We start from the raw sequence: 14,446 nt of genomic DNA on the forward strand, positions 1-14,446 counted from the left end.
CAGCTCCACTTTCCTTCCCAAACACTATAACCCTTTATTCCCTTATTCTTCAAAAAACAATCTATCTTTATCTTAAAAACATTACATGAAGGAGCCTCAACTGCTTCACTGAGCAGGGAATGCCATAGAATCACAATCCTTTGGGGGAAGAAGTTCCTCCTAAGTTCAGTCCTAAATCTACTTCCCCTTATTTTGAGGCTATGCCCCCTAGTTTTGCTTTTACCCGCCAGTGGAAACAACCACCCCGGACCTATCCTATCCATTCCCTTCATAATTTTATGTTTCCATAAGATCCCCCCTCATCCTTCTAAATTCCAACGAGTACAGTCCCAGTCTACTCAACCTCTCCTCGTAATCCAACCTCCTCAACTCTGGGATCAACCTTGTGAATCTCCTCTGCACATCCTCCAGCACCAGTACGTCCTTTCTCAGGTAAGGAGACCAAAACTGAACATAATACTCCAGGTGTGGCCTCACTAACACCGTATACAGTTGCAGCACAAGCTCCCGAGTCTTAAACTCCGTCCCTCTAGCAATGAAGGACAAAACTCAATTCGCCTTCTTAATCACTGGTTGCATCTGTAAACCAACTTTTTGTGACTCATGCACTGGGACACCCAGGTCCCTCTGCACAACAGCATGTTCTAATATTTTATCATTTAAATAATAATTCCTTTTGCTGTTATTCCTACCAAAATGGATAACCTCACATTTGTCAACATTGTATTCCATCTGCCAGACTCTAGCCCATTCACTTAAACTATCCAAATCCCTCTGCAGACTGCCAGTATCCTCTGCACTTTTTGCTTTACCACTCATCTTAGTGTCGTCTGCAAACTTGGACACATTGCACTTGGTCCCCAACTCCAAATCATCTATGTAAATTGTGAACAAGTGTGGGCCCAACACTGATCTCTGAGAGGCACCACTAGCTACTGATTGCCAACCAGAGAAATACCCATTAATCCCCACTCTTTGCTTTCTATTAATTAACCAATCCTCTATCCATGCTACTACTTTACCCTTAATGCCATGCATCATTATCTTATGCAGCAACATTTTGTGTGGCACCTTGTCAAAAGCTTTCTGGAAATCCAGATATACCACATCCATTAAATCCCCGTTATCTACTGCACTGATATTGTCCTCAAAATTTTTTACTAAATTAGTTAGGCACGACCTGCCCTTTATGGAACCCATGCTGCATCTGCCCAATGGGACAATTTCCATCCAGATGCCTCGCTATTTCTTCCTTGATGATAGATTCCAGCATCTTCCCTACTATCGAAGTTAAGCTAACTGGTCTACAATTACCCGCTTTCTGCCTACCTCCTTTTTTAAATAGTGGTGTCATGTTTGCTAATTTCCAATCCGCCAGGACCAGCCCAGAGTCTAGTGAATTTTGGTAAATTATCACGAGTTCATTTGCAATTTCCCTAGCCATCTCTTTTAGTACCCTGGGATGCATTCCGTAAGGGCCAGACTTCTCTACCTTTAGCCCCATTAGCTTGTCATCACTACCTGTTTAGTGATAACAATCGTCTCAAGGTCCTCACCTGTCATAGCCTCATTTCCATCAGAAATGGCATGTTATTTGTGTCTTCCACTGCAAAGACCAACCCAAAAAACCTGTACCATGTTGATGGCGCAAATCATTGTGAATGATTATGATTTTGTGGCCATTACTGAAACATGGTTGAAGGATGGTCACGACTGGGAGTTAAATATCCATGGGTATCAAACTATTCGGAAGGATAGTGTGGATGGTAAGGGAGGTGGTGTAGCTCTGTTATTTAAGTAGCGAGCATCCGGCAGCATTGTGGATAGCACAATCGCTTCACAGCTCCAGGGTCCCAGGTTCGATTCCGGCTTGTGCATGGGTTTCCTCCCCGTGTGTATGTGGGTTTCCTCTGGGTGCTCCGGTTTCCTCCCACAGTCCAAAGTTGTGCACGTTAGGTGGATTGGCCATGATAAATTGCTCTTAGTGTCCAAAATTGCCCTCAGTGTTGGGTGGGGTTACGGGGTTATGGGGATAGGGTGGAGGTGTTAACCTTGGGTAGGGTGCTCTTTCCAGGAGCCGGTGCCGAATGGCCTCCTTCTGCACTGTAAATTCTATGTCAATGACATCGGTGCTATGGAGGATAAGGTTGAATCTATTTGGGTAGAAATCAGGAATAGTAAGGCGAATAAGTCACTGATAGTAGTCGTCTATAGGCCACCAAATAGTCACATTATGGTGGGGCGGGCAATAACAACGATATAACTGGTGCATATAGAAATGGTACAGCAGTTATCATGGGGGATTTTAATCTACACGTCGATTGGTTTAACCAGGTCGGTCAAGGCAGTCTTGAGGAGGAGTTTATAGAATGTATCTGCGATAGTTTCCTAGAACAGTATGTAATGGAACCTAGGAGGGAACAAGCGATCTTAGATCTGGTCCTGTGTAATGAGACAGAATTGATTAATGATCTCATAGTTAGGGATCCTCTCGGAAGGAGTGATCACAATATGGTGGAATTTAAAATACAGATGGAGGATGAGACGGTAAAATCAAACACTAGTGTTTTGTGCTTAAACAAAGGAGATTACAATGGGATACGAGAAGTGCTGGCTAAGGTAGACCTGGGAGCAAAATCTTTATGGTGAAACAGTTGAAGAACAGTGGAGAAACTTCCAAGCGATTTTTCACAGTGCTCAGCAAAGATTTATACCAACAAAAAGGAAGGACGGTAGAAAAAGGGAAAATCGACCGTGGATATCTAAGGAAATAAGGGAGAGTATCAAATTGAAGGAAAAAGCATACAAAGTGGCAAAGATTAGTGGGAGACTAGAGGTTTGGGAAATCTTTAGGGGGCAACAGAAAGCTACAAAAAAAGCTATTAAGAAGAGTAAGATGGATTATGAGGGTAAACTTGCTCAGAATATCAAAACAGATAGTAAAAGTTTCTACAAATACATGAAATAAAAAAGAGTGGCTCAGGTAAATATTGGTTCTGTAGAGGATGAGAAGGAAGATTTAATAATGGGAGATGAGGAAATGGCTGAGGAACTGAACAGGTTTTTTGGGTCGGTCTTCACAGTGGAAGACTCAAATAACGTGCCAGTGACTGATGGAAATGATGCTATGACGGGTGAGGACCTTGAGACGATTGTTATCACTAAGCACGATGACAAGCTAATGGGGCTAAAGGTAGACAAGTCTGGCCCTTACGGAATGCATCCCAGGGTACTAAAAGAAATGGCTAGGGAAATTGCAAATGCACTTGTGATAATTTACCAAATTGGGCCTAAATTTTATTTACAACTGATCGATCTCTTCAAAAACATTCTTGCCGAAAAAAGCAAGAAAATATATCCATGATCAGGTCAGTGATTAAATCTTTTACTCAGCAGAGGATCTCCTATCTGTATATGAAGGTCAAAAGACAAACCATCAGGCATAACAAAGTAGGATGTTCTGGATTTTTTATGTGGGCTGATGAAGGTACAAATTCTTCTTCCCATCTGAACTAGGGAAGCAGGCTATAATATAAAGATCCCTGGAAACATCCTCTTGGGAACTGCGTCAACGGCTTGTCTTTTTTTGTCAACAGCTCATCAACTTTTTTTTTAAAATAAGGGGCAACTTAGCGTGGCCAATTGACCTATCCTGCACATATTTGGGTTGTGGGGTGTGAGACCCAGGCAAACATGGGGAGAATGTTGAAACTCCATACGGACAGCGACCCGGAGCCTGGATCGAACCCGGGTCCTCAGCACCGTGAGGCAGCAGTGCCAACAACTGCGCCACCATGCCGCCCCAACAACCCATCAACTTTACTTGAGAATTGGGGCCAAATCCTCCTTTGGGCTGGTAAAACCTAACCTGCACACAATTGCACACCCATCAACGTATGATTTCAAATCCCATTCTTTATTCACACTGGGGTTAGGATTGCAGTGCAGTTTGTGAGCCACACTGTGCATGACGTTGGAGTGAGGGGGGGATTAGAAGGCCAGCCTCAGTTTTCCACCGTATCCCAGCTTGCAGTGTTGAAGGATCCCTCAACCTCACTTCACTCTCTCTCAGGTTAGCCAATGTCCCTTTAGATCACCCAGGCCAGTTCTCTGCCCTTAAGTATCTTCCATGCCCACCCAGATCATCCAAGTCACCTCTACACCCATGTATTCTCCATAGCCGCTTACCCACGATATACTCAAATTCAAATTCCAAGCAATATCAGTAGAAAATAGTTTACATTCGGGAGGGGGGTGGGAAGAGAAAGAAAAGAGAGAATGGGAATTAACCTCCCACTCTCTAATAAAAGTCCCCTTGCCACAGATCTAGAAAAATGCATTCTAAAATGTTGAAATAAAGCTTGCAATATTTGTAATCATATTAGCTTGAATCAACAAACCAGAAAACTCAGAGACAATCCGTTAAAAATATCATGCATTTTCAATTAAATGGAACACCTGTGCTGAAACCCATTAACATTAGAAACGCAGCCAACCATTGATGATAACCACTATAGTCCACACATGTGAAGGTAGAAATGAGGTGCTCATTTTAATTTCAACGCAAAGTGCCCGTCAATCAATGAGAGGTGGTTAGGTATTTTTGAAGTGCAGAACTTTCTTTCCAGTATCAAAACTAATTTTATTTTAAAAAACGTCAGCCAGAGACATTTATATCACAGCAGAATGACAACAGCGCAGCTATTTTACAATATTTTTCACTGCGTTATGGTGCTTTCTCCATTGGAAAAGCACTGTAATCCATGTGAACAAATTCACAAGGCTTGCCAATGTAAGGGTCAACTTATCTTAGATTCCTAATATGAAGCGCTCTATTAAAATTGCATCGACACTACACTCACTACACTCCAGCATCAAAACATGAAATTTGGAGGAGAGAATGTTTCACACTTAGCCATCAGAATATGCCAGACTCCTCAGCAGGCTTATAATTTTCTTCACAAATTCTGGCTTACTTCTAATGGACTTAAAATATCCCGCACCACCAGTCAAAAATGTGGTACCCAAGCTCTGTGGGGCCAGGTGTGAATCTTTGCCCAGTAGCCATTCCAAACCTGCTTAAGGCCCAAAGAAAAATGGCTCAAGGTCAGGGATGCAGAGAAAAATCAGATTTCCTCAAAAAAAAAACATCGCGCTACTCGGGCACCAAAAAGCAACTCTGCACCCAGATGAAAACTTGGGTGTTTATTTTACTTTTTTAGAAGATCGAACCCTCAATGCCATAGGTAGCAGTGCTAACCGCTGCGCCACCGTGCCGCCCAAAAACCTGGGGTTTACTGAACTAATTTCAAAACTATTCAACTGCTGGTAGGATGGAAATTTGGAATAACCTAATAATCTTTATGTATCTCACAAGTAGGCTTACATTAACGCTGCAATGAGTTACTGTGAAAATCCCCTCGTCGCAACAGTACGGCGCCTGTTCGGGTACACTGGGGGAGAATTCAGAATGTCCAATTCACCTAACAAGCACGTCTTTCGGGACTTGTGGGAGGAAACCCACGCAGACATGGAGAGAACGTATAGACTCCACACAGACAGTAACCCAAGGCAGGAATCGAATCCGGGTCCCTGATGCTGTGTAGCAACAGTGATAACTATTGTGCTACTGTAATTTATGATTCCTCATAGCTAGCAGTATTCTAAATAAGGACCAGTAGTTTGGAAAAACCTGGAGGTGCATTAGGCACTTACAAATGGCTTGTCGTAGGAATAGCATTATCATACTCTTGAAATAGCAAATGGTACAAAAGATGCAAAAAGGAAAAAACCTTGCCAACTACTCCAGAAAATAAAAGACTAAATGGACATTTTTGAAACTTACCTTGCTGTTATTGTTAAAAGCCAAAGCTCTCACTTTGCAGTTGTAGGGGCTTGTATATTCCTTGGGAATATCCTTCAAAGCCTTGTGCGTTATGTGGGTGTAACTGGGGACTCGGGTGGGATCCATGCTTGTGTCAGTCTGGCATAGCACTTCTTCAGTCACTTCCCACAGCCCCATTGAACCATCCCTAGAACCTGTAGGATTAAAAATAGAGCCTTGTGATCTTTGCATTTTGGGATTTTTGATCATTTTTCCACAAAAGATTTTGGAAAACAGCTGTTACATTTAAGGACCATGTTTTAAAGCAGAATGTATTAATGCAAATTTTAAGAAGAAATGGAGCAGGATTTTTCAGGTGCTGGGGTTTCTCATCCTGCCATCTTGGTGGAGGCCCTGCTTCAGAGAACCAGCAGCCAATCATGCTGTTTAATCTGATTATCTGGCAGCTCTGTCGTCCCAACATGTCAGCAGCTGCAAGTGACTGGGACTAGGAATGCAAACAGTCCCCAGATTCTAAATCCCAGGGGGCAGGACCAGCTAAGTGTAAGCAGGGTTTTTATCATAGAATTTACAGTGCAGAAGGAGGCCATTCGGCCCATCGAGTCTGCACCGGCTCTTGGAAAGAGCAAACTACCCAAGGTCAACACCTCCCCCTATCCCAATAACCCAGTAACCCCACCCAACACTACGGGCAATTTTGGACACTAAGGGCAATTTATCATGGCCAATCCACCTAACCTGCACATCTTTGGACTGTGGGAGGAAACCGGAGCACCCGGAGGAAACCCACGCACACACGGGGAGGATGTGCAGACTCCGCACAGACAGTGACCCAAGCCGGAATCGAACCTGGGACCCTGGAGCTGTGAAGCCATTGTGTAATTTCTGATAATTGATGGTGGGGATGATTTTTTTGTGGGAGGTGAGTGAGAGGGAAAAGATGGTGGGTGGTCTTGATGATGGAGAAGCCACGGGGAAAGGAAGCACCCTCAGTGGAGACCATGAGTGGGCATCGGAGTATTTCTAGTATTATATAATTTTATTAAATAATTAAATAGGATAGGACTCACACTAAAGCATTGATCTTCATTCAGATGGAACATATACTCAGTCCATCATAACTGGCTCATTATAATATGCTCCTAATTTTAACACTATTTGCAAATATCAGCAAAACATCAAGTTCACATATTTCAGGTCAAATTCAATTGGATTTGGTTATGACACGATATTCAAAACCTTTGAGAGAGCTTTAAACTAGAGGAGAGTCAGGATTCAAAATCACTTCATAGCAAAGACACTTAAAGTAGTGGTTTGCAAACTGGGGTCTGCGGAGGCCTGTCAGGTGTTCTGAAATATAGTGGCAAACCACAGGTGAGCGACCACCCTGGATATATTTGTTAAGAGTAGGGCAGAGAGTGGTGTCTGGAGCTGCTTTTCTCCCTGTGCGCTCATGTTTCACCCCTTGTCAAGCCTCACATTCTCCACCTTCCAATGGCTCCCCTTGTATGCTCCAAAAGTATGCTTCGTTCCCCCCTCAATATTTCCCCTGCACCTTGTGCCTCAGTCGACATGGCTAGGTGACTTGTTGGCGTTTCTGCACCTTGACGTTCAAATTTACAGTGACAGGGTTGATTGAAGACGTCTACCGTAGATGGCGGCCTTTCATTTTGCACTTTAAAGAATTGGTCACTGTTAGCTGTTAGTGGAGGGGATAGGGTGTGGGGGGGGGGGATTGTTTGAGGTGTATTTTTGCTGGGGGGGGGTAACTATTAGTGCTGTTGTTTGTAATTTCTGATATTGATGTTGGCGTTGATTTTTTTGTATATTTTTTGATGTAAAAAGTTAAACAATATATTTTTTAAAAAATCTCTCCCCTGGCTCTTGCTCTCTGTCTGGTTTCACTGTTATCATGATGTGCTTCTCCATTGCTCCTGCTGCTCACCTATCCCGGTGCCTTTTTTTTGTCCCTGGGCACTTGCATGCTTACTGCTACCGCCAATGATAAACAGGTACAGCAGTGAGAAATTGGCATATCTCTGACTACCATCTGCAGTAAATACCTGTTTTCATTAAAGCTTTGTTTCAACATTCTTTACATCCCCGAAAGCTAGGATTCATCCTCACAGGCTCAAACCCATGGTTCCCTTGGATCGGCATCAATTTCAACTCTGCTCTCAACCTGAAGTGTTGCCAAAATTGCCTCTATATTTTCAGTGTGGCCACCACCACATGACTCCCAAGTACTTCCCTGGGAGCGGCGCTGATGCCAGCGCCCGCAACCCTGATCTCTTACAAGAGTCTGCCTCCATCCTCACCCAGAGTCTCTGTCTCCCTACTCCAACCCCACACCCTCTCAGTGTTCGCTGCCCAATATCGTATAACAGGTTTGGAAGCCCCACGCCCACCACCCTTCTGAAGCACCGTCGTCTTAATCCTTGCCGCCTTCCCTGCCCACTCAAACGTCAAAATCAACCTATCCACCCCTTAAAAAGCGATTTTGGAAAAAAAAGGTAGGCACAGAAATAAAAAATTAAAACCACAGCAAGATATTCATCTTAACCATCTGCACCTGGCCTGCCAAAGATAGAGGGAGGCTATCCCACCTCAATAAATCAGCCTTGACCCTACCCACAGACTCGTGAAGTTCAAATTACGGAGCCGAGCCCAATCCCGAGCCACCTGCACTCCCAGATACCCAAAGTGGGTCAGTGCCACCTGAAATGCCAACCCCCCATCCCAATTCCCACTTCTTGAGAAGACATCACGAAGCACTCACTTACCCCTCAAATTTAACTTGTAGCCGGAAAAGACGTCAAATCTAGTAAGCAGTCCCACTATAACCCCCATTGAAAAGTCCGGGTTGGAGCTATATATATCAAAACGCCATCAGCATACCAGAAAGGAGGGGTTCCCCGTTGCAACAGAAAGTACCCTGAAATCATCTCATTTCTGCACACACACGCCATTGGATCCTTATAAAACAATTTCACCCGTGCCACAAACCTGGACCCAATCCCAAACCTTTCCAGCATTGCAAATAAATAGCTCCATTCCACACGGTCAAAAGCCTTTGTTGCATCCAGCAGCACCACCACCTTCAACACCCTCCCTACTGCCAGAGAAAGCACCACATTCAACAGACGTCGCACTTTTGAAGACAACTATCTGTCCTTTGCAAACCCAGTCTGGTCCTCCCCAATCATCCTGGAGGCACTCCTCCAACCTGAGTGTCAGAACCTTCGCCAGAATGATGGAATCCACATTCAACAGAGATATTGGTCTGTACGACCCACACTCCACTGGGTCGTGGTCCTTTTTAAACAACAATTAAATGGATGCCTGCCCCATTGTCTCTGGCAGTGTGCCCGTAGCCACCGCATCCTTTTTTAAAATAAATTTAGATTACCCAATTATTTTTTCCAATTAAGGGGCAATTTAGCGTGGCCAATCCACCTACTCTGCACATTTTTGGGTTGTGGGGGCGAAACCCACGCAGACACGGGGAGAATGTGCAAACTCCACACGGACAGTGACCCAGAGCCAGGATCGAACCTGGGACCTCAGCGCCGTGAGGCGGTTGTGCTAACCACTAGGCCACCGTGCTGCCCTGCCACCGCATCCTTAAACATCTTCACCAACAGCGGTGCCAGCTTTTCCCAAAACTTTTCATAAAACACTACCGGGAAAACGATCAGCCCCGACGTTTTACCTGCCGCCATTTCCCTATTGCCATCCCTACTTCTTCCACCCCACTGGCTCCTCCAACCCTACCTCCTCCTCCTTTCCTACTTCGGGAAACTCCAAACCCCGCCCTGGGAAAGTCCCTCTTGTTCACCTGCTCTGGTGCCATCACCAACTTCCCCTGTCCATCCCAGACCCAAACAATCTCTCTATCAGCCACCTGCCGGTGGAGCTGGCCCACCAACAAGCAGCTGGCCTTCTCCCCATACGTACAAGGCCCCACTTGCTAGCCTTAACTGTCGAACTGCCTTTCTTGTGGACAGAAGTTCAAACCTTGCCTGTAGCTCCTTCCTCCTCACATGTTCCAGGTTAAATCCTCCACATACCTTACAAACACCTCCAAAATTTCCTCTACTAACTGCTGCCACTCCTCTCTTATCCCGTTCCTATTAAACCCTACGTAGTCCTCAATCACCTTTCCCGGGGCCTATCAAAGCCTGAGTGGAACACCTGACTCACCCAGCCCTTCCAAAGCCTCACCTGATCCTTCACCCTCAGATGAGTCTCTTGCAACAGAACCACGTAAGCTTTCAAGATCTTCAAATGCGAGAAGACTCTCGCTCGCTTCACCTGCCCCCCCCCCCACCCTACCTCTCATAACTGCTACCCCTTGTCCCACCCAACAGGCAGGACCCAGCCCCACCCCTCGTCACTGCCAGCCACCAACCCCCTCCCAAAAGCCCCCTAGCCACTTTCTCTCGAAACCACCTCTCCCTGTATTGCCCTCACCATCGCACCTCCCAGGCCCATTGAAACATGTCCAATGCCCACGCCCTTCCCCCACCTCGCTCTTGCGTTCACTACCCAACTTACGTTTGCTAGCGAGGTGGCCCCCCCAGAGCCCCCTCCTCCACAGAGAAAGCCGATACAAAAGCTCCCCTCACCCAGACCTTCCAAATTCCCAACACAGCAATCTCTCAAACCAGAACAAAACAAATCTGAACAAATCCCAACAAATCCCCAAACCATCCGTTCACAAATACAACCGCCCAGAAGAAGAAACAACAAGAAAAAAAGTAAAAAGGGTTAACACAACCAAGGGTTAACACAACTAAATGCATTTCAGTCCTAGTCCTTCAGCCTTAACAAACGCCTCCACTGTCTCAGTAGTAGTCCTTAGAGTTATGTGTGACCCTGAGCATCGCTGGGTAGACCACCTCAAACCTCACGTTGCTTTTATACAATGCCATCATCGCCCAACCAAAGGCCACCTGCCTTATCGCCAGCTCCGCCGTGAGATCCTGGTATATATGAATACCACAGCCTTTCCATCTTGCGCCTCGGTTGAGCTTCGCTCATCTCAGCACCTTTTCCTTCACCTGATAGCTATGGATGCATACTATCACAGCTCTTGGTGGCTCATTCACCTTTGATTTCGGCCAGAGCGATCGGTAAGCCATTCCAGGTTGTCGAGCGAGGAGTCCTCCTCCTCCCACAACAGCTTGCCGAACATCTCTGCAAAGTATTGTCAGTCAGTCTTCGGGTCTCCAGTGCCTCAGGCAGTCCCAAGATATTGCCTTGCTTGACCTGTTCTCCAGGACCTCCACTTTGGCTCTCAGCCCTTTGTTACTATCCATCACATAAGAAGAACATAAGAACTCGGAGTAGGCCATATGGCCCCTCGAGCTTGCTCCGCCACTCAATGAGATCATGGCTGATCTTTTATGGACTCAGCTCCACTTTCCGGCCCGAACACCATAACCCTTAATCCCATTATTCTTCAAAAAACTATCTATCTTTATCTTAAAAACATTTAATGAAGGAGCCTCAACTGCTTCACTGGGCAAGGAATTCCATAGATTCACAACCCTTTGGGTGAAGAAGTTCCTCCTAAACTCAGTCCTAAATCTACTTCCCCTTATTATTCCCCTCAAAAAGGGGCTTTTCACAGTAACTTCATTGAAGCCTACTCGAGACAATAAGCGATTTTAATTTTCATTTCATGCCCCCTAGATCTGCTTTCACCCGCCAGTGGAAACAACCTGCCCGCATCACAGTCCGCAGCTTCTCATCCATCGAGGTGAACTAGTCGCTGTGCTGAAATAATGCCTCCTCCACCCCATTCAACACCTCTCCTTGCTCCCGCACTGCCGTTGACATCTTTGCCAGAGCGTCCTTCATTGGGGCAAGAGTCTCATCCACCCACTCTGAGGGAGGCCATCATCTCCTTGCAATGCCTGTCAAAGTGGTTGGAAAGCACCGCTCAAACTTCCCCCGCCATCACTTCAGCCACCTTATCCACTGTGATGGGCAGGACCCAACTCAGCGAGCCTGCTCCCGCCATCTTTCCTGCCGCTGAACACCCCACCAAACACACCAGCAGACTTTCTTTTGTCCTCTTTGTCCCCGGATTCTTTTTCCGGGTTTTTGACATCCTTTGGTTGCCTTAGACTTTGCAACAAATCATCAAACAAAATTTTCCCCAAAAACTGGGTGCGATGGTCCAAAAACACTGTACTTCGGTACATGCGACAATAAATATCAATCAAATTTTAAAAAAATATTTAGCTGAACTTTAACTTTCCTGCTCTTGTACTCAATACCTCAATTTGATAAAGACCATCTCCCAGAACTGAGGACCATCTCCCAGAACCAACTGATTTTAGAACCAAGTTTCTCATCTTGCCCTGCCACCTCCTTTTGGGGTTTGAACGGTGCTTTCCAACCACTTTGACATGCATTGCAAGATGATGGCCTCCCTCAGAGTGGGTGGATGAGACTGTTGCCCCGATGAAGAACGCTCTGCCACCCCCAAAAGATTTGTGTGTATGGCCCCCCACAGTCTCTCACTCTTCCCCCCCCCCCCCCCCAAAACCAGGACTTTGTTGTTCCTGCAGCCCTGTAATATTGAACCACAGATGCGCCATGGCAACCTCTTCTTTTTAAACCACACAATATAGAAACACATCTGGGCACTCCAATTAATTCTTTAATGCCTCAAAGCAGTCTAATTCCAACCTACAGCCGTTAGCATCAAGGAGCTGTGGAGAAGTCTTTGAAAAGTTTATGTACAAGATAGAGGAAAGCAGGACTGAATTAGAGAGACTATCTGTATACCATATGCTGCTGACAGAAGTAAAAACAGTAGTCCAATCAAAATTAGAGGACACCCGTTTGAAACTTATCTGAACCAGGACAGTGGATTGCTGTCTTGGAGTTCACGCCAAGGTTTCTGGTATTGTTTTAACACATGATAGTAAGCTTGAAGCTTTCTATATAAAACAAATTTTATGGTAAGCTCTTCCTAAACAAGGTTCTATTATTTGAGTGAGATTTCTGTTACATCAAAAATAAAAGCAGGAGGGCAGCAGGATGGTTAGCACTGCTGCCTTCAGCGCTGAGGACTGATCCCGGCCCCGGGTCACTGTGTGGAGTTTGCACATTCTCCCCCATGTCTGCGTGGGTGTCACTCCCACAACTGAAAGATGGGCCAAGTAGGTGGATTGGCCACGCTAAATTGCCCCTTAACTGGGAAAATATAATTGGGTACTCTGAGGACTGGTTTAGCTCAGTGGGCTAGACAGATGCAGAACTAGGCCAGCAGCACAGGTTCAATTCCTGTACCAGCTTACCCGAACAGGCGCTGGAATGTGGTGATCAGGCTTTTCACAGTAACTTCATACTTGTGACAATAAAAGATTATTAAATTTGTTTTTTAAAAAATGAAAAATAAAAAAGTAAAAGCAGTGACTCCTTGGCATAGGAACTCACACAACATCACAGAGGGAGATGGCTTGGCCCATGTACTTCATTGTCCTTACAAGCCCCTGGATCACTGTATGTTGAATGATTCCCACCCTTTTGTCTCCACACTTTTACCAGAGCCCATCCCAAGTAATGACTGCTTTTTTTGTGAAGTCATGTTCCCTTGTCCCGTTTGACACCCATGTGCTGTACTTGTGAACTAACTTGAAATAGCATACTATTCCACACGGGGATGATAGCATAGTGTAATAGTATTGGAATAATGCTCCACAGCCATTAGTTCAAATTCCACCATGACAGCTGAAGGGATGTAAATTCAATTAATTAAATCAGGAATAAAACGTTAGTCTCATTAATAATCATGAAACTACTAGATTGTCATAAAAATCCATCTGGTTCACTAATTTCCTTCAGGGGATGAAATCTGCTCTCCTTATCCGGTCTGCCCATTTGACTCGCGATCCACAGCAACATGGTGGATTCTTAGTGTCATCAGAAATGAAGTAGCAAGGCATGCGAGTTGTCTTATACCATTACAGAATTAAAGCACTGTGAATGTACCCACACATGAACTACTGCAGTTCAAGGCAGCAGTTCACCTCCACCTTCTCAAGGGCAGTAAGGGCAATAAATATTGGTCATGCCGGCAATATTCACGTTCCAAGAACAAATTTAAAACATCATACCAGTACACAGTCCTGAATGGTCTACATTTTCTGGTTCTCTGCCTTTGGGAAAGAATTTCAAGAACTTCTCTGTATCAGGACTAATTTCAGCCCTTTCTAAATCTTCATGCCCACAAAATTTAAACAAGACAAGCCAAAGATTTAAAAATACAAGCGGAAGTTTTTAAGCTAGTGGCCTGGCTTCTTGGATGGGCCTGTTGGATTCCACCTATTGTTTGCACCAACTACAGTTTTAATCTGGGATCAGTAGGGTCACGATATTTGTACATGTTGACATACCAAGAGACTGGTATGAAAACATTTCCTGCAATGACAATGGATTATGGAGCAACTGATATACCCTAGAACTCAAAGAGGCAAGAGCGACTGCCCTGAACATCAAAACAACATTTGATTTATGTTGCATCAAACAGCCTGGCAAAATTGAAGTCAATGGGAATCAGCGTAAAGTTCCACTGGGATTAAT

The 14,446-nt window shown here is 45.0% G+C and overlaps 1 protein-coding gene across 1 annotated transcript in view; it reads right to left on the minus strand.

The window, feature by feature from the left end:
• The window catches only part of dcaf12 (DDB1 and CUL4 associated factor 12), a 100,360-nt gene that overhangs the window by 28,515 nt on the left and 57,399 nt on the right, over positions 1–14,446 (minus strand). Inside the window, exon 5 of the mRNA XM_038790695.1 lies at positions 5,846–6,039. Within this exon, the coding sequence (XP_038646623.1) occupies positions 5,846–6,039 (194 nt within the window). The remainder of the gene's footprint in view (positions 1–5,845; positions 6,040–14,446) is intronic.

Source organism: Scyliorhinus canicula, chromosome 3, assembly GCF_902713615.1.
Source record: "Scyliorhinus canicula chromosome 3, sScyCan1.1, whole genome shotgun sequence".
Classification (NCBI taxonomy): Eukaryota; Metazoa; Chordata; class Chondrichthyes; order Carcharhiniformes; family Scyliorhinidae; genus Scyliorhinus; species Scyliorhinus canicula.